The following is an 18,721-nucleotide window of genomic DNA, read 5'->3' on the forward strand; positions in this document are numbered from 1 at the left end:
GGGTGCCAGAGAGCGGCGTTGCTGCAGCTGCACAGATCCCAGCAGACAAGACGTGATGAAGCTGTTGCCTTAACTCCCACAAAGGTACCTTTGAGGACTCTTCTCTCTGCTGAAGGGGTAGCCCCCTCCCGTGGCTGCCGCCGTGGATCGCCGCATCCCGGACATGTCTCGTGGCAAATGTGTGTTGCAGGATGTTGTTGGTGCGATGTGAGTTCATTCATCTTTTGTTGAATCGTGCTGTAACTTCAGCAGGCGCTGGCTGGGGGCTGCGGCAGAGGAGCTCCAGGAGCTGGCGGCAATAGCAGCTGGTGAGAACCTCGGCTCACCCTCTCCTGGACGCGCGTCGGGTGCAGGCTGGGGACTCCTCGGCATGGTGGGCTCTCCCGGCTGCGCTGGTGAAGTCAGCCCCGTGCCGGCAGTGTTTACACCAGGAAGGGTGGGGATCAGCTTTTTCCCATGTTATCCTGCTGTGGGGCAGAGGTGGAGAGGAACAAATATTTCCGATGCCGCAGCATGAGTTATGACTGCCCTTAGGTAACTCATTCTACCTCACAAACAGGATGCGCTCAGGGCTTTCAAGCCACAGTTGTAGTAAATTGGCTCCTGCGCTTCTGTAAAGATATGCTGTTACAAAACAAAACTAGTGATTTGCAAACCCTGTAAACTCATCCCGCTTTCCCCTGCTTTCGAAGGGACAACCCGTGGCAGAGGAGCGGCGTGGGCTGGATGTGTGGTTGGTGAGCTAGGAATTCCTGGGGGTTGCTCCCCTCACCCCGCTGTGGCCTTGGGCAAGTCACTTCACCTCTTTGCCTCAGTTTCCTCATCTGTAAAATGAGGGTGGTAACACTTGTGGTACCTACCTACCTCCCGGGAGTGCGGTGAAGACTGCTGGCTTGTACCTGCAAAGTGTGTGGGAGATGCAAAGTGCTTAGTGAATATTGATGTTTAGCATCCTAGGGAAATGACAGCCTCCATCCGTTCCTGTTCTGTACCGGTTCCTGGACCTGCCTGGGTCGGTTTACTCCTGTTACAGCCTTCCCCGTCGAAAGCGAACTTCCCTTTAGCGCCGTCCCCGTCCTGTGAAACGAGCTCTGTAGCAATATAAGAAGTGGGGGACGGCTCAGTGCCGCTGTGTCTGCGGAGGGCTGGGTGAAGCAGCAGTGTGTGCGCTGAGGGGTAGCAGCGCTGTAACGTTCCCTGGGCTTTGCAGAGCACATCTCCCCATCGGCTGGGCGTGTTGCTGTCGGGAGCGGGAGGAGTTCCCATCCCGGGGAGAGGGGCTGGAGGGTGCAGAGGTGTGCAGCTGCTGGAAGCCCCTGCCCTTCAGCTCCATCCATCCTTCAGTCCCTGCGGTTTGCCTGTAAAGCTGCATTTCCACCGCGGCAACTCCAGGTCCATGTCCAGCTCCGCTGTGAAGGGGGAAGAGACAACAGTCTGTGTTGAGCTGTGTCCCCGCTGGCAGTGCTGAGCCCTGGCTGGACCTAATGACTCTTCCCAGGCAGCTCCTTCGTCCTGAGCGTGGGTCGTCCTCAGTGACCCTGTGGACCTGCAGTACCCGGCTGATCCCGCTGCACGGAGGTGGGGTGGGAAGAACGGACTTTGCTGAGGAGGAATGAGAGGACAAGGTTGAGGATGAAGCTGTTGGGAGTCTGTGTCCTTTCCCCAATCCCGGTAATACTGACTGGGTTTGGGGCCACCTGGCATCGCCCTGGGGAGCGTTAAACTGGATTTGTCCTGATTTTGGTGCCTGGAGCCTGTTTTCAGAGGAGGCGAGGCACCGAAGCGATTGCCAACCCTGGTTCTGTCCGGGCTGTGCTGCGTCTGCCGCTGGAGCTCTGGTTTCCAAACTCCAGTCTCGTGGTGCCCGTCAGTTGCCAGGCCACGGTCTGCGATCTCTAGCTGGTCTGTGGAGCCATGTTTAGCCTAGTGTTGTTACATTTACTTAAAAAAAAAAAAAATGGAGAACGCATGGCGCTCTAGGAAAGCGTGGGAGTTGGCGGCGGTTCGCTGGAGGCTCCTCTGAGGAGCTCTTAGAGTTACGGGGTTTTTTCGTTGTCCTGGTGGTGGCAAGATGGGCTGGTAGACAGGAATGGATGTGACCTGCTCTGCTCTGGAGGTTGCTATGAAGGATGTGAGGGAGGCAGACGAGGCTTGGGAGAGCTGAGTCCTTAAAGCCTCGAGACCCTCCTAAAATGTCCCAGAAGCTGTGATGAGCTTTTGGATGGGTTGGGGTGCTGCTGCGCAGTAGCGTCTGCAGCCCCATATCTAGCTAAGCTGTGAAGCAAAAGCCTTTTGTGCACATAAACCAAAAAGAGAAGCTTTTACACTGAAACACTAATGGGCAAAGCAAGCCCACCTTTCTAAGCACAGGGACGGGAAAGCAAAAGCACACCTCGTTTTCTGCTGGTCGTTTTTGGGTGTGGGGATGGGGGGGAGCGACCAGGTCCCTGGCATTTCTGTGTCTTGGATTCTTTCCAGTGTTATAAAGAATTCTTCCCGTGTGAAACATCCTGAGATCAGCAGTGAGTCCCATCTGCAGAGGGGATCCAGGGACAGATCTGGACCCGCAGCGCTCCCGCGCTGGGCTGGCCTCGCGCTGCGGCTCCTCCTCGGAGGGATTGTCCCAAGAGGGGTCAGAGACCTGCGCTCTTCCTCCCCTGGCAGGGTCCTGGGCCGCTCCAAGCCTGCGGCCAGCATCAGAGCTCTGTCGTCCCCGTCCCCTTGGCGTTGTGGCTGTCCCCGAGCCCGGCCAGCCTGGCTGGGAGCTCCAGCATTCCTCCATAAAGCTCTGCAGATGGAGCAATGGGGCTCATCCCGAGTCCCCCGCAGGCTGCATTGCCCCGAGGAGCCATAGCTCCGACACGCGTGGGGCTGTGTGTTTGCTGGGGGTGCAGCCGTGCACGGCGCCCCGTCGGAGGCCGAGCGCCGTTTGCAGTGGCGGGGGAGCCGGGGTGGGAGCCCTCGCTCCACCGCTGACTCGTGGTGTGGCCTTCGGCTCGCCTCCTGGCCTCGCTTCCCCCGCCTCCCCGTGAACGTGGGGGCAACACTTACCTACCTCGCCGGGGGCAGCTGTGAGGTCTAACTTGTGTTTGCAAAGTGCTTTGGGATCCTTGGGGTGCAAGAGGGGAACGCAGAAGGGAAATGCTTCGCTGTGAGCTGTGCCGGCAGCGGTTGCAGAGAGTGGCCAGGTCGCGAGTCCTTGCGGGAAACCCTGTCACAAAATCCCCCTCCAAAAGGCAGTGCTTCGAGACTGGTCTTACTCCGACTTCTAAACTGCAAAGTTCAGTTTTATGCTCCCCTTTCTCAAAGGATCCAGGTCTCTCAACAGAATAATTAAGCAGAAGAAAAAAGAGTTGAATTGCTGTCTAACCTTTTTGTTAAGTTAATAGTAGGTACTGACCTCCTGATATTTAAGTGTTTACTATCTATTTGCTGTAAAGTTTTGTATATTTTGTAAACTTTCCCCCTAAATAGTAGATGTCTAAAATCGTTGTACATCGGGTTCTTTTATACTCCATTGTTCAGCACAAAGTGTGGTTTTTATTTAGAATAATAAAATGGAAAATATTGACCTCTTGTACCTTCCTTCTTTATACAACTTGTTTCTTTAAATGTGCAGATTGGCATTTCTGTCTCTTCAGGAGTGCCTGGGAAAGCACGTGAGCCGTTCCTGGCATCCTGCTCCTGTGCTGTGCTCTGCAGGATTTGTGGCACGAGTCCAGGCAGCCGGGGCCTCTTCCTCGCCGCCTCCTCCGGCACCCGGAGCAGCGCGAGGAGAACCGACTCCGGCATTTCTGCAGGCTGTTTCCGCAGCAGGTTGGGAGCAGAGCCCTCGTTAGAAACCATTGAGGAAATTCTCGGGGTTTGTGTTCCTTGATAAGCCCTTTGTGTGCTGCCAGCGGTGCGTTTCACTGCGCCCTGGGCCTTCGCAGGCTCGGAGCTGTTGGCTGGCAAGCCAGATCAGCGGGCAAACGCTGCTGGCGTTTTCAAGAGCCACTTTAGCTTTTCTCCAGCAGCGAGGCTTCCTTCTCGGTTCGGGGTTGGGGCGACCTGCCTGCTGGGCGCTGCCGTGGGCCGGGGCTGCCGGTCTCGGTCGCCGCTGGAGCTGCTTGGGCAGAGCTCACCTGGTGGGACAGGACCAGTTCCCCATCGCCAGCCTGGTGACCAGCAGTGGGCACTGGAAATCCAAGCTGGGAGGGTGGTCCAGGGGTATACGGCAGTAATTGCTAAAGGAGCCTGAGGCTGGGCCAGTTTACCCTAAGGGGCGGTGAAGGCTTTAAAGGGAAACAGAGGGACCCGGCTAAAGAACTTGCTGGCTTTCAAGCCCAGATCACTGCGTGGGGCTGTATGAGGGTTTATCTGAGGTCGCTCTGGCCCTGAGGTCTATGAACAAAGTTGCAGATGCATTAGGAGAGTTTAAAAACCACAAGTTTAATAGGTCAAATACCAAGCTTTACATGTTTAGGTAACTTGAAATTGAATATGTTGCTGTCCTGGTTATGTCACACCTCAAGTGTCCTGTTATTGTGTACTTACCTTCCGTGTCTTCATTGAAAATGGCAGGGTATTGCAAAAGGAAGCCTCGGGGAAGGTTCAGGATCAGAGCTGTGGGTTGTGTCAGCGTGAAGCTGCCTTTGCGTTCACCGGCCAGTTTTGTGGCTGCTCGGCTTCGCTGCGCTTGTGCCCAGGAGGGTCAGGGGACAAAGGTGGCGAGGTCCTGCGTCGGTGCGGATCCCAAAGGACAGCCTCTGCCCTGGAGGGCTTACAGTCTAAGTGGCTCTACGCTCTCAAGTTGTGAAACTGGGTAAGTAACATAATTAAGGAAGAGGAACGGCCGTGAGTTGCTTCCCTCAACAGCGTGCTGTTGTGTCTGAGGGGACTGGCTTCTCCCCCACCTGTGGTACAAAATATTTCTATGTAAAAGATGGATTTGGCTTTTTCTGTCAACACTAGTGTCCCCTGGTAGTAAGAAGGAACATCTCTGTGCACAAGGAGTCCTGAAGCATTCAGTGATTTACCCTGTCTCAGAACCCCTGTGAAGAGCAGGGCCATTCCCAGCCAGTCCCACGATAACCCCTGGTCGCGGGCTTCTCCCGCAGCCCGGGACATCCTGCTCCCCGCCCTCAGCTCTCTGCTGCAAGCATCCTGTCCCCAGATTTGCTTATGCTTTGCGTTTTTCAAAATGTGTTTCTTGAGCAGCTCAAGGCCTTTGGTAGATTTATGAACTCCCTTCCAGTGACTGTCGCTCTTTCACCTTCCCCTGCCGAGGGCTTGACCCGCAGCACATGACTTAGCGGAATCCGGACAACGGTGAACTTTCTCCGGATGCTCCAGTTTCTTCCAGAGCCAAAGCCCGGCCCGTGCTCCAGCTCCGAGGGTTTCTGCACGTGTACACGTTCCCACGGGGCGTGCTTCAGTGCGACTTTGATTGAAAGGGAGCGCGTGTGAAGGGCTGCCAGAGTCTGCCAGCGTTTAGAAACGCACCCAGTGGCCTTAGAAACCTGCCAGGAGATGCTCTAAAGGAGGCTGGATTTAATGGGATGGGTTTCCTGCTGCAAAACACAAACTGGGAACCCCACCTCTGCTGCCACCAGTCATGTTTGGAAGCAGCTGTGCCCAGTCAAACCCAGTTTTAACCATCGCTAATTGACTGCTGAGTTTGCAAAACTGCTCTCAACGAGTTGCTGATCTCGAGTCGTTCCTCCCCTCATTAAAGCTCAGGTCTGCGTCGTGCTCAGCCCCTCAGGGTTGTGTTGCCTTCATTTCTGTAAAATCAGGCTTTCAGCTGTTTGCCAGGCACGGGGAGGAGGGGTTTGTGTTTCAAAGGAATGGATTTCCTCTCTCCTGCTTGGGATGGCATCACGGCAGAGGGGCAGCACTCACTGGGCACCTCTGCGGCGCGGTGTATCCGGAGCACGTGCGTAAGTGAAAGTCGGGGGCTGCAGAAAAACTTGTGGTGAAGGGAAAGGCTCGTGTGCCCCCAGCCCCGCGGCTCGGGGCAGGTGCAGGGGTCGGGTCCCAGGGGCCGGATTTGTGTTCAGACTTCCGAGCAGGCGGAGTAATGCACTTTATGACTGCAAGTGTTTCTTTAGGAAAACAGGAAATATCGCTTTCTTATATTCTTTCTTTAGCTAAATAGATTTGATACAGCAGCACATCAGAGGCAAGATGTCTGTAGCTCCCCGCACCATCTCATTTCACATTTGGCACTCTGCCCTGCCTTTAGAGGACAGGAGGTGGCCAGCCAAGAAGTGTTGTTTAAAACCAAAGTGTCTGCTTATCACCAGGAAAAACGTCCTTACTGGGCTCAGTGAGTGCAGGGAGCTGCCCCCCCCCGCAACCACTTGCCAGTGATGAGTGGGAGAGTCTGATCCCCCTTAATTGGGAGGGTGGTTGTCCTTTGCGATGACTATGGAGTGCTGCGTGGTGGAGGAGGAATTGTCTGCGCCCTTCTGGCTGCCTTGGTCTTTGGGGATGTACTTAACCACGGCGGAGATGAGCTTGCTGCGGAAGTTTTTGCTTAGGAAGTTGTAGAGGATTGGGTTAATCACGCAGTGGAGCAGGGTGAAGCAGTCTATGATGTCGTAGAAGAAGTAGAGGAAGTGGGCAAAGGTGCAGTGGAGGATGATGTGGTTGCCATCAAGGGTGAGCAGCGTGAGCATGATATGGAAGGGCAGCCAGCTGATGAGGAACACGACGATATAGGCATAGATGAGCAGACAGTGCTTCCTGCTCTCCGGCTTGGTGCGCTTGATGAACCTGGCTGTCAGGATGTTGAAAACGGCGATGATGGGGAAAGGGATGAGGAACCCAATGGTGGTGGTGGCCAAGCTGACCGCCAGCGCCCACTCGTCATAGGTCTCGAAGGGGGCCATGAAGATGCAGATGGGCTCGCCGGTATTGACCAGTTGCATGTGAGCAACCTCCAGGAACGGGATCACCGCTGCCAAGACCCAACTGCAGGCGCAGATGATGCGGCGTGCGCGGTGCTGGTGCTTACGCCAGAAGAGGGAGGAGCTGGTCAGGGACACATAGCGATCCACGCTCAGGCAGGTGAGGAAGAAGATGCTGGCGTACATGTTGGCAAAGTAGAAGTAGTGCGTGAAGCGGCAGAGGAAGCTGCCCCAGAGCCAGGTGTAATCCAGCATCACCTCCAGCATCCAGATGGGCAGTGAGAGCAGCACTCCGAGGTCAGCAATGGCCATGTTGATGATGTAGAGGTTGACCAAGCTCTTGTTGCCCCGTGTCTGCCAGTTGACCCAGATGACAAGGAGGTTCTCCACCAAGCCCACCACGAAGATGACCAGGTAAAGGATGAAGAGGATCACCCGCTTGACATTCTCATCCAGGCTGAACTCGCAGAAGGTGTAGGTGTAGTTCAGGAGATGGAACAGCTCAGACCAGTTGTGGTAGTCCCCATACTCGTTCAGGAGAGTGTGCGTCTCAGTGGGGGCAGTGGTCACCTCAGCCATCCCGGTAGCTGCAAGGAAAGGGAAAGCACTGAGTTGTGGCTCGGTGGCTGCACTGAGCCGGACAGCTCGAAAATAGAGAACGAGCCAATCTCTCCTGTCAGAGCTCAGTCCTTGCGGGAGGCTCTGGAAGTACCCATCTGTATTTTTCTTAAATCCAGTTTTTATTCCTATGGTGAATTCCTACATCAGCCCTCAGAAGATGCTGTATCCACACTGGATGATAACCTCACATCCCAAGCAAAATGCAAGCCGCAAACACCAGCCACCTGTTCACCCTCGCGTGCTCCCAGGTGGTGGCTGTCCCCTGTCCCACAGCCTGGTCAGCCGGGGACTGGGGACACGCGGTGCTGGGGACTGACGGAGGGGAGGGACGAAGGACAGGTGAGAGCGCCCACAAGCCCCGAGGCTCAGCAACATCGGTCATCGCAGAAACAGAGCTGACAACCTGGGAGCGCAGCAACCTTCGGGCGGGAGCCCCCGCCACCGAGGCTCGTGCTGTCCCCCAGACACCTCCGGAGCTGAGGTCCTGCCGCCACGGAGCCTGTGGGAATCCCGACCCCAGCTCTCCCGCTCTGCCCTTGCGTGCAGCAACTGGCTGTGAGGTGTCCGGGGTGCGGTCAGGCACCCCGACCATTAAACGTGCGAGTGACCACGTCTGCTCGACTCCGCGCCACTGGGAAAGCCCCTGTCCCCCACCTGAGCCCATGGTGTGCGGTCGCCTTATAAACTCGTCCGGCCACCCTCGCTCTGCCTGTCTCGCAACTGCGTTGCTGGGAGCTGTCAGGACTTCCAAGTAGGTGACAAAATTATAAACCTAAGGGAAATGCAGTTGACCTTAACATCCTTTTATTGCCTCAAGTGTGAGACCTCCGATCTCAGCACAGCTGCATCCGCACGGCGAAGATGCCGCGGACCCCGTTCAGCCTCGTGCCGCTGGAAGCGCCCTCAAGACCAACCGTTCCCCCGGGAAAGCTGGAGGAGCGTGCAGTGCCACTGGGGCATTTCCATGGCACTCGGAGCCCAGCGAGCCGGGGAGCGCTGCAGCCAGGCATCTCCCGCAAGAGCATCAGCCCTGCGGCAAACGGCTGTCACCCGCACGCTCCCAAAACCACGGAGGAGAGGAAAGTGAGCCCCCAGGGCTGGAGCCCCCCCGTCCCCGAGGCTCCTTGACCTCCCGCCCTCGCCAAGCCACAGGTCCCAAGAGAGGCTGGTGGGAGAGGGGACAGATGGACACAGATGGGGAGGGAGAGGCGTTGGCTCACCGGCGGCAGAGCCGAAGGCTGCACGGAGGGGCTGCTCGGGGAGTGCGGCGATCCTCTCGGCTCGGCGGCTCGCGCGCCTCTGGGAGAGCAGAACCGTAGCGGCGCAGAGCTCGGGGTGGGCTTGTTGGCTGCTTCCCGGCAGGAAATGACCGTTGTGGTCCGACATCCTGAGACAGCCCAGCACGGGTGACATTTGACTCGATTTCCAGCCCCAGGGCTGGGCTCCCGTTTGATTTTGCCGCAGGGCTGGGAACGGGCGCAGGGAGGCCCTGGGCAGGTGTCGGTGTCAAAGCTGCGAGTGCCTGGGGATGGAGCGGGGCTCCTCGGGGCTCCCCCGGGCAGGTCCCCTCCGCTGTTGCTCCTGCGGGACCCGGCTGCTGCAGCCCCACTGGTCTCAGGGGCCGGATCCTGCCCAGGTCCCGCTACGACTGTGGGAAGGAGGGGAAAACACATCCTCTGGGATGGACCCGGCTGAGCCAGGTCCTCCCCCAGGTCTGGGAATCCCAAGGGGTGAGGGTGGGTTAAGGGGAACATGCCATTGACTGTCCCTGCTGCTCACACGATGCTGGGGTGAGCTCAGGGTTTCCTTTGGGGGAAAAAGGGCCAAAAGCTGAATGTCTCTGCCAGGTCAGAGCCACCCGTCACTCCGAGCTGTCGCAGGAGTTGATGGCAGATGGCTATCGCCACAGAAATACCTCTGGCCAAGCAGCAATTAATCATCGAGCTGTGATTGCCTGGCAGTTTTGCAGGGGAAGGGAGGGGGCTTGAGCCTTGCCCTGGCATTGGGGAGGGGGCTGATAGGCAGAAAATTTTGCATCAAGCTGCAAGTCCTGCAAAACAATTGCAGGAAATCTCCTTTTCAAGTGCAGACAAGACTTTGTGATCAACAATCGGCTCGGAAGGAAGGCACGGCCGGAGCGGGGAAGCACGAGGGCACTGATAAGTCGGGTCTCACAACAACAAGCCCGGTGCTGGTGACCCTGCGTGCAGGTACCCAGCCCCAGCGGGACCAAGGCCCCGGGTCGCAAACAGGAACCTGGCGGCTTCGTGCTCGCCCCGAGCGCGACGGGGCGCGTTTCGGCTCAGCCATGGGACGGGGGCCGCGAAGGGCTGCTCTGCCGCCCGATGGCTTGGGGGCTTTGCCTCCCCTGGGAGGCAGGGATGCCATTCTGTTTCCATTTAACAGGTCAGAAAACTTCCCCGCTGAAATCTCGGCTTGAGAACGACCTGGGTGCTGCAAACCTTTGCCACTGGGGTTTGCGCAAGGGCTCCTGATCCTGGCAGGGACAGCGAGGCCTGGGAGCTGGTTGCATTTCCAAGCCGGCTGAGCCCTGGGGAGCTGGGCAGGTGGCTCGGGCCCTTCTCCCCATCCCTGCTGCGATGCTCGGTGCGCTCCGAGGCTGTCGGCACCCAAACGTGTGCCCAGGAGCCCCCGGCCTCCCTAAGGGTCTGGTTCCCCTCTTTGTCTGGAGATAAGTGGGAAAAGGCTGTTTCCTCTCCAGAAAGCGTCCGCTGCGATCCGAGCGGGTCCTTTGGAACCTGGCGGATCGGGGGCACGCAGGAAGGCAAAGAGGAGAGGCTGATAATGGCACCCCGTGGGCCTGGCCGGCTCCTCCTCCACCTGCCAGAGCTTTGCTCCGTGGTGAAATACGGGGGCCGGGTCCCTCCTGGCTGCCGCCAGCCCAGCCCCACCGAGGAGGAGGCGGCAGCACAGACCCTGAGCGTGGTGGGCTATGGGCGGCAGCAGTGCTGGGGATCTGCTGTTCTCCTGCCCTTCCCTCGCCGAGCAGCCAGCGCCAGCCTGGGGTGCTGCCGGAGGGATGCGGGCGCAGGGGTCCCCGAGCTGGTGCAGCCAAGGCTGCGGTGTTGCCTCCTGGCAGCTCAGCGTTGCGCAGCCTGGCCCCTGGGGACGCGTGGGCCTGAATCGTGATGTGTGGGGGCTGCTGGGGGCGTCTTACTGGTTTGCTAAGCCAAGCAAAGGGTTTAGGAAAGCTTTCTTGGCTGGGGAAACAGCTTGGCGAGCTGTAACGCAGCTCGCACAAGGGCTCTACGTGCTGTCACCAGTCCTGCTGTAGCTCCTAGTTCCCCTGAGCTCCGTTGCAGCCTGGGGGTATCCTGGTCTCGCATGGGCTCAGCCTCTGCACGTGCGGGAGCAGTGCGGTGCTGGTGGGAGCAGGGCTGCTGCTGGTGCTGCTCTTGTCCTGCAGGCAAGTGCACAACCTCAGGGACATAACCCCCAGCCAGTCACCACTCATCAGCCCTTAATTAGAGGTATGAACAACGCATGAGTCATCGCCCGCAGGGCCAGCTCCCTGCGCGGGCAGTGGCACCGGCTGGGTAACAACGGTGCCTTTTCCAGCCCATCCTCTGGCAGCGGAGCTGAGCGCTGAGCCTGCCCCGGCCATGCCGAGAGCTTGTCCCAGTGGCTGCAACTTTCTCTGCGCTGGACCTGGCACCCACTGCCAGAGGAGACTGCGGACAACGGGCTACGCGATTGCCGGCGTGGTGCCGGGAAGGGAGCGCCGGCTGCTGGGGCTGAGCCCCAGGTCGCCCATGGAAGAGCTGGGAGGCTGCAGGGGTGGGAGGCTGTGCCAGCGCCGAAGGGCCCCGTAGCAGCGAGGGAGGACGGAGCTGTTGCCAGCCGGCCCTCGGGCTTCCCTGTGCGGCAGCAAGGTAGGAGATGGGGAGCTGAGGAGCAAAGCCCCTGCAGCCTGAGCTGGACAAACGCAGGGAAGAGCTGGGATGCAGCAGAGGGGGGGTCCCGGCAGAGCTGGAGTGAAGCACAAAGAGCTTTGGGGACCTTTGCAAAGAGCAATTGATCTCGCCTCTCATCAGAGAGGGAGCTGCGAGCCTGGAGGGCCCAAAGGTGGGTGCCACAGAAAGCAGCAGGCTTGAAGGGAAGAACATCTTTAACCAGGTCCTGGGGCAGCAGCGTCCCTCCAGCATGAGGCAGCGACGGGGAGACAGAGCACTGCTGGTGCCTGCGATGGCCCTGCACCAGCCGCCAGGTTCAATGATGGAAACCTGCACCCTGAAGGGGTGCAGCTCACGCCTGGCCAGGGAGCGGCCGTCAGCCCTGCAGACGCAGACGCCGTCCTGAGCCAAGCAGGGGCTGGGGGGAGACTGAGCTGCGCGGGGCGAGGGGGAGCCCGTGACCCTCCCTGGGCGCCCCATTGTCCCCCAGGTGGGTGCAGGGGAGCCCTCTCCTTGCTCAAGGGTTTCTCGAAACCCTTCCTCTGGTTGCACGACTGCTGCTCCAGCCATGCCTCAGTTTCCCAATCTGCGGGCAACCACGTTGGTATTTCACAAGCACCCGCCGTGGCTCGCTGCTGCTCTCCATGGGGAAGGATGTTATTGGGAGCAACATAAAACCCTGCGTGGGGAAAGTGGGGCAGAGCCGCCCAGCACGCCCGCGCCTGCCAACGCGCGCCCAGCTGCTGGACAAGGACTGGCACAGGGGAGCACGGGGCCACCGGTGGCTGCCAGCCCCGTACCTGAGGGTGTCAGAGAAGGCCCCCACGCCATGGTTGGAGATGCGGTACCCTGGCTGCTCTGGGACACACTGGAGGAGGGGCAGGATTGCAGCAGCATCTGGAGAAAGTTTTGCATCTCTCAGTTGCAATGCACGGCCTCGCCTCGCACAGATCCGCATGCCTGGAGCTCTGCTTTGGCCTTTAGTGGCTGTTTGTGCCGGCAGGGTGGATCCAGCCACCCCACAGAGCCGGATTTGGCTGATCTCTCCAGCCGCGGTCAGCAGCACCCAGCCCCAGACGTCTCCCTCTCGCCGGCTGCGCTGCGCTCGCCCAGCTTTGGCTTCGTTCCCTCACCCCGGGATGGGCCCTGCACGGGGCGGCAGCAAAGCTGCTGGGGCACAGGCGAAGGGGTGTCCCCAGCCACAGCGATGCCCAGGCACGGTGTGCTGCAGCGGGGCAGCCCTCGCTGACCGGGCGCTGCAGGTCGGCAGAGCCGCACAGAAGCAGGCGATGCCCGAGGGGCACCGAGGAGGAGGAGGACTGAGCAGAGGCTGCCCAGCCCTGTGCCCGGAGGGAAATCTGCCCAGGGGTGTAGGGGTCTGGTTTTTATTCATGTGCGTTAACTCCTGGAGCGCCAGCTCGGGCGAGTGCAGCTCTCGCAGCTCAGCGGGGGCTGGACCCTGCACGGAGCAGGCGCTCGGGGGAACAGCGAGACCCCGGGAGCGCCCGCAGCATGCCAGGGCACGGCGGCGGCAGTGCTGGCTGTTGGAGGAGCTGGGACACGGCCTCGGCGCCGCAGCCCCAGCTGAGGCTGAAACCAAGCCCTGCCAGGCGGGGAGGAGGAGTTGTCTTTATTCAGAAGCAAAGTGGTCTGCTAGCAGAGGACAGAGGGTTGTGACGTAGTGAGTTAGAAATTCAGGAACCTATCGGCCCAGCCTCGGCTGTGGGCGATGCTGGATCCCAGCCTGCGCTGCCGGGCCCTGGCTGCTGTTGCCTGTTGGCTGCCTATGCCCCGTCCCTGCCTTAGGTTTTCCAGGCAGGTTTGGGGTAGAACCAGGTGGCTACGACGTCCGTGAGGGCTGACGGCAGGTAGCTGAGGGGGATGTACAGCAGCTTGGCATCCCAGCCCACGGAGTAGCGGGTGCGCGGGAAGCGGCTGGTCAGCGCGTGCTCCATGCAGTCTGTGACCAGCGTCAGGTTGGAGTTGCTTTTATTCACAGTCTTCCTGACTGTTAGCAAAGCTGCGGAGGCAGAAAGCGCCAGTCAGGCTGCTGGGCTTAGACATTCAAGCCAAACACAGCCAAACAGCTCGGTGGGACGACGGGGTGGTGGGACACCCTGTGGCCCCGGGAATGTGCCTTGTGTCAGGAGAGAAACCCTGCTTAACCTTTAGGTGAGGCACTTACAGTGCTTCAAGTAATTCTCCCCGTAACTCGCTTTGGTTTCCTCCGGGAGCTTCTCCCAGATGGAAAGAAAACTCTTCTCCAGGTTCTCAAAGCTGGTTAACGCCGTCTTGAAGTAGCCTGGCTCGATCACGCTGACCTTCACCCCGAAGTTGCGCATCTCAAGCCTAGAAGGGATTGAGCCCCGTGGGACACAGGAGCAGCACCCGAATGTTTCTGCCGCCCACCGGCACGGGCTGCGTGCGGGCACCGGCTCCGGCGCGGGATGCACGGCAGCCCTGTGCCGGAGGTACGGTGGGGAGCCTGACCACCCCAGCAGACCCCGCGCCAGCCCCAGCACGTGTCCGAGGCGGCGTGTGAGCAAACGTCTGCTGAGCCTGGATGGGAAGGGGCCAAAGCAAACCTCGGGACTGCGCGGCCATTGCCTGCAGGATCCGGTACGGGGGCGAGGTCCAAGGGGGGAGGCTCAGCGCTGGGGCAGGCGGCGTGGCCACAGCCTCCCTTCCGCTGGGAAGTCGTCAGGCAGGGGAATGAAATTAAACCTCTGCCGAGTCCTTTGCCTTCCCTGCCCCGGGGCTGCCTCTGCGTGAGCTTGGCTGAAAGCGAGCAGAGGCTGCCAGGGGTAGGCGAGGGTCCCCTCGGGCAGGAGATCGCTCCCATGGGACCCAAGCCCCGTAGTTGTGGCACAGGGTGTCCTGGTGTCTGGTCCACGCATTAGGCAGCCCCACACCCCCTCCTCTTGTGCTTCGGCAGCAGCTAAAATGAACTCTGCCTGCGCTCGCTCACGGTTGCACAAGGAAGGGGTTTGGCAGAGGGAGGCTCTGCTGGCCAAAGCCCAGAAAAGCAAACTGGGAGACCCGGAGCGTTGGCTACTGCGCCAGACTTACCGGAGACTGTCGGAGAAGGCCTCCACACCAAACTTGGAGATGCAGTACCCCCCACCGCATAAGGAGATGCGGCCCAACACACTGGCCACATTGACAACCCGGCCCCGCGCCCGCCGCACCAGGGGCAGGAGGCTCAGCGTCACCTCGATGAGGCCGACCAGGTTGATGTCCAGCACCTTGACAAAGTCGTCCTTGGTCAGCCACTCGTTAGGAGCAGTGGGGATGGCGGTCCCCGCGTTGTTCACCAGCCCCCAAAGACCTGGGGAAGTGGGACGGGGTGAGCCGGGGCTGCTCCCCCGCCCAAAGCCCTGCTCCGGCACAAGGCGTCGGAGCCGCGGGGGGACCGGCGGGGTGACGATGGGGGTGGCCTCCCCGTCCTACCTTGGTCGCCCACACGCTCCCGGACCCAGGCGGCGGCGGCGGCGATGCTCTGGCTGGAGGTGACGTCCAGGAGGACGGTCTGCAGCCGGGGCGAGGTGGCCGCCCGCAGCTGCGCGGCCCCGGTTTGGGTCAGGCAGGCGGCCAGCACCCGCAGCCCCCGCGCCTCCAGCTGCCGCGCCAGCAGGTTCCCGAAGCCGCTGTCGCAGCCCGTGATCAGCACGTACTTCTCCGACAGCCGGGGCACCGCCTGCCGCTCCCGGTGCCAGCGCCGCAGCAGGAGCAGCCCCGCCAGCCCCGCCAGCCCCGCCGCCAGGCACAGCCACATCCTCGGCCCCGGCCCCGGCCCCGGCCCCGGCCCCGGCCGCGCTGCGAGCGCGGGCGCTGCGCGGCTCCGGCCCGACCCCGGGCCCGCCCCCGGCGCCGCTGGCAATGATTAATCCGTAGTTAACGATCGCTCCGGTGCAACGACCGCAGAGAGGCCGCGGGGCCGCCCGGCACCACCGGGCTCCGGGGCGGCTGCGCCCCCCCCCGCCCGTTCCCCCGCCCCGGCCCGTCCGGAGCTCGGGGCCGTCGCGGTGCTGCCGCCCCGGGGCTGCGGGCTCTGCCCCGGGCTCCGCTCCGCCGGCGGCGGCGGGTCCGGTCGCGGCCGTGCGGCCGCCGGGGAATCGTTGCCCGGAGCGGGGCAGCGCCCGGGGGTCTCCCTCACCCCGGGCCCCCCCGGGGCTTTGCTCCCCTCCCCCCCGCGGTAGCCCCCGTCCCCGCTCCCCCCGCGCCCCGGGGCCGGACTACAGCTCCCGGCGGCCCCCGGGCGCCCGTCCCCGCCGCTTCCCGCCGCCTCCCTCCCGCGATGGCGCGCTTCGAGCCGGCGGCGCTGCCCGAGCTGCTCCCGGTCTTCTACCGGCGGCTCTTCCCGCACGGCGCCTACGGGCGCTGGCTCGGCTACGGCGGCGGTGAGCGGGGCGGGGGGCGCCGCCGGCGGCTGCGGTACCGGGTCCCGGCGCACGTGGCGGGGCCCCGGCGGCGGCGGGAGGATGCGCTGACCGGGGGGTGCGGGGAACGGGGGGGCGCGGGGAAAGGCGCAGGGGGAGCCCGGGCCCTCGGGGCCGCCCCCCCAACCCGCCCGCACCCCCGCAGTGGTGAAGAACTACTTCCAGCTGCGGGAGTTCTCCTTCACGCTGCGGGACGACGTCTACCTGCGGTTCCAGTCCTTCGGCAGCCCCCAGGAGCTGGAGCGGGAGCTGCAGAGGACCAACCCCTACAAGATCGACATCGGGGCCGTCTACTCCCACCGGGTGAGTCCTGCTCCCGCCGGGAGCACCGGCCGGCCCTGGGAGGACGGGGTCCCCGGGTCGTGGGGTCCCCGGCCGGCGCTGAGCCCGTCCCGTCCCGCAGCCCAACCAGCACAACACGGTGCACCTGGGAGCCTTCCAGCCGCAGGAGAAGGAGCTGGTCTTCGACATCGACATGACGGACTACGACGACGTCCGGATGTGCTGCAGGTTCCCGGGGGTGTTCACCGTTCACGGCACAAGGCGAAAGAGGGGGCTGGGAGGGGGGTGCGGGGGCGCGGGGCGGCAGCCTGACCCGCCACGCTCTGCCCCCAGCTCGGCCGAGATCTGCTCCAAGTGTTGGACCCTGATGACCATCGCTGTCCGCGTCATCGACCGCGCGCTCGTGGGTGAGGGTCTCGGGGACCCGCGCGGCCCCCGTCCTCGTGCACTGGGGACGTGTCCAGACCACGCTCTGCCCCGCAGCAACACCCAGACCCCAAAGCGGGGGCCGGGGCGGTGCTCTCACGGGACTGGGGGGAAGCAGAGGATGCGCTGGTGCCCAGCAGGGTTTGCGCAGCGGGTTTGCAGCGCTGCCAGGCTTGGGCGGGCGCCGCAGCCCGTCCCAACACGCTCCCACAGCCCGGCTGTTCCCCCCGCAGAGGACCTGGGCATGAGGCATCGCCTGTGGGTGTACTCGGGCCGGAGAGGCGTCCATTGCTGGGTGTGCGACGACGCAGTGCGGAAGTGGTCCCCGGTGCTGCGGGCAGCTGCCGTGGAGTACCTGACCCTGGTCAAGGTGGGTGCGGAGGGGGCCGGGCACCCCCTGCCCACCCCCCAGGCTGACCCCTCTGTTCCCCCAGGGCGGAGCAGAGACTGTGAAGAAGGTGAATCTCTCTGAGCCCATCCACCCCTTCATCAGGTCGGTGGGGACCCCCCTGCCCGGCCCCTGCAGCCGCCGGCCGCGGGGCACTGAGCCTCTCCCTGCTGCTCCGCAGGCGGTCGGTCAGCGTGGTGGAGAAGTACTTCGAGGCGTACGCACTGGTGGGCCAGGACATCCTGGGCAGCCTGGAGAGCTGGGACAAGGTGCTGGCCCTCGTCCCGGAGGATATCCTTCCCAGAGTGGCCCCGCTGTGCCACTCGGCGCTGTGCTGGGTCCGGAGGGAGGGTCTGTGCCGGGGGAGTGGGGTCGGTAGTGTCTGCGATCAGCCTTGACCGCCGGCCACAGCACCGTGAGCCGCTGCAGGCCGAGTTCCCCAAGAAGCGGGACTCGGTGCAGCGCTGGGAGCTGCTGAAGGGCAGGATGGAGCGGACGCGGGTGAGTGACCATGGAGCTGCCCCGCGTGGGGGACTGGGTGCCGCCACCGGCCCCGCTGCCCCCTGACCCGCCTGTCCCCGCAGCGGGCAGGGGCGACTGGGAAGAGCACACCGTGCTACGCGGACTGGGAGATCATGCTGCAGTACTGCTTCCCCCGCCTCGACATCAACGTCAGCAAAGGCGTCGGGCACCTGCTGAAGAGCCCCTTCAGCGTCCACCCCAAAACAGGTGGGTCTGGGGCCTGCGGGGGCGGCACCCCACGGGGACCCCGGGGCCGGGCACCCCTGGCCGTGACTCCCCTCTCTTGCAGGTCGCATTTCGGTGCCACTGGATCTGCAGAGGCTGGACCAGTTCGACCCGTTCGCTGTTCCCACCATCAGGTACATGAGCGGGGCTGGCGGCACCGGGGATCCTGGCTGTGCCGGCAGCCCCCCACCACATCCCGCCACCTCCCGCAGCTCCCTGTGCCAGGAGCTGGATGCGGCCGGCGATGACGGGGAGCAGGAGGACGGCAGGGAGACGGAGCCGAAGCGCCGTGCGCGGGGTGAGTGGGGCCGGGGCCGGGGCGCAGGGGGTCCCGACTGCCTGCTCCCACTCCTGCTCAGCTCCCCGAATCCCCCAGACTACAAGAAGACGAGCCTGGCGCCCTACGTGCGGGTCTTCGAGCAGTTTGTGGAGGAGATGGAGCGTGCCCGGAGGGGAGAGCTGCTCCGGAGAAGCGGTAAGTGCCAGGCAGGGATGCAGCCGGCGGGGGGACCCCGAAGGGGGGGACCCCTTGGCTCTGAAGAGGTGCTCTTCTTCTTCGCAGACCTGCAAGGAGACTTCTGAGGCCTCGCTGCCAGGGGCCACGGTGGCAGCCCCAGTCCTTGCCACAGGGCCACCAAGGGACTACCTCCACCATCGCCGCCTCCGCCGGGTGCCTCGGAGCAGGGAGCCCGGCAGCCAGCGGCCGAACCGCGCCGGCTCCCTGCCCCGGTCCCCGCGGGCCCTTCCCACGTTTTGTACCTGTTCTATGCAAAGACCATTAAACGTCTCCCGTCACCCCCGTGTCCGCCTCCCGTCCCCCAGGGAGGAGCCGGGGGTCCTGTCCCTGCCCCGCGCCCCTGCCTGTGGGGTCCCTGCCGGCACCCGGGGGTCCCTGCCCCACAGCCGGGGCCAGGCTCCACGTTCGTGGGGTCTCAGCCCCGCACCCGGAGGGGCCCCGGCTCCGTTTCCGCGGGGTCCCGGCCCCTTTGCGGCCGCCCGGGCCGGACGGGG

General features: G+C 62.6%; 3 protein-coding genes across 3 annotated transcripts; 1 reads left to right on the top strand and 2 right to left on the bottom strand.

Annotated features, from left to right (window-relative positions):
* Positions 1 to 4,421: 4,421 nt before the first annotated feature.
* On the bottom strand, positions 4,422 to 8,810 carry ACKR5 (atypical chemokine receptor 5). Its single transcript, XM_082332283.1, has 2 exons — positions 8,735 to 8,810; positions 4,422 to 7,480 (listed from the first exon to the last, which is right to left on the bottom strand). Exon 2 carries the CDS (start codon positions 7,470 to 7,472, stop codon positions 6,378 to 6,380), a length of 1,095 nt encoding a protein of 364 aa, XP_082188409.1. The 5' UTR covers positions 7,473 to 7,480; positions 8,735 to 8,810; the 3' UTR covers positions 4,422 to 6,377.
* Positions 8,811 to 13,067: 4,257 nt separating this feature from the next.
* On the bottom strand, positions 13,068 to 15,338 carry LOC309600161 (retinol dehydrogenase 16-like). Its single transcript, XM_082332235.1, has 4 exons — positions 14,879 to 15,338; positions 14,498 to 14,756; positions 13,614 to 13,777; positions 13,068 to 13,448 (listed from the first exon to the last, which is right to left on the bottom strand). The coding sequence occupies exons 1-4, from the start codon at positions 15,201 to 15,203 to the stop codon at positions 13,231 to 13,233; spliced, it is 966 nt and encodes a 321-aa protein (XP_082188361.1). The 5' UTR covers positions 15,204 to 15,338; the 3' UTR covers positions 13,068 to 13,230.
* Positions 15,339 to 15,713: 375 nt separating this feature from the next.
* On the top strand, positions 15,714 to 18,480 carry PRIM1 (DNA primase subunit 1). Its single transcript, XM_082332275.1, has 13 exons — positions 15,714 to 15,828; positions 16,013 to 16,170; positions 16,271 to 16,377; positions 16,483 to 16,556; positions 16,809 to 16,945; positions 17,010 to 17,068; positions 17,145 to 17,256; positions 17,375 to 17,464; positions 17,548 to 17,692; positions 17,775 to 17,844; positions 17,923 to 18,008; positions 18,087 to 18,185; positions 18,273 to 18,480. Exons 1-13 carry the CDS (start codon positions 15,726 to 15,728, stop codon positions 18,290 to 18,292), a joined length of 1,260 nt encoding a protein of 419 aa, XP_082188401.1. The 5' UTR covers positions 15,714 to 15,725; the 3' UTR covers positions 18,293 to 18,480.
* The last annotated feature ends 241 nt before the right edge of the window (positions 18,481 to 18,721 follow it).

Source organism: Platalea leucorodia (genome assembly GCF_965183815.1).
Source record: "Platalea leucorodia genome assembly, chromosome: 23".
Taxonomy (NCBI): Eukaryota; Metazoa; Chordata; class Aves; order Pelecaniformes; family Threskiornithidae; genus Platalea; species Platalea leucorodia.

What these genes read in the sequence shown, in the direction of transcription:
- PRIM1 (XM_082332275.1), top strand. Translation starts at nt 15,726, where the DNA reads ATGGCGCGCTTCGAGCCGGCGGCGCTGCCCGAGCTGCTCCCGGTCTTC. An exon ending in GACGTCCGGATGTGCTGCAG is followed by an intron (nt 16,378 to 16,482) that starts GTTCCCGGGGGT and finishes CTCTGCCCCCAG; the next exon opens with CTCGGCCGAGATCTGCTCCA. An exon ending in TTCGCTGTTCCCACCATCAG is followed by an intron (nt 17,845 to 17,922) that starts GTACATGAGCGG and finishes CACCTCCCGCAG; the next exon opens with CTCCCTGTGCCAGGAGCTGG.
- ACKR5 (XM_082332283.1), bottom strand. Translation starts at nt 7,472, where the DNA reads ATGGCTGAGGTGACCACTGCCCCCACTGAGACGCACACTCTCCTGAAC.
- LOC309600161 (XM_082332235.1), bottom strand. Translation starts at nt 15,203, where the DNA reads ATGTGGCTGTGCCTGGCGGCGGGGCTGGCGGGGCTGGCGGGGCTGCTC. An exon ending in GGAGCGTGTGGGCGACCAAG is followed by an intron (nt 14,757 to 14,878) that starts GTAGGACGGGGA and finishes CCACTTCCCCAG; the next exon opens with GTCTTTGGGGGCTGGTGAAC. An exon ending in GGAGAATTACTTGAAGCACT is followed by an intron (nt 13,449 to 13,613) that starts GTAAGTGCCTCA and finishes CTGCCTCCGCAG; the next exon opens with CTTTGCTAACAGTCAGGAAG.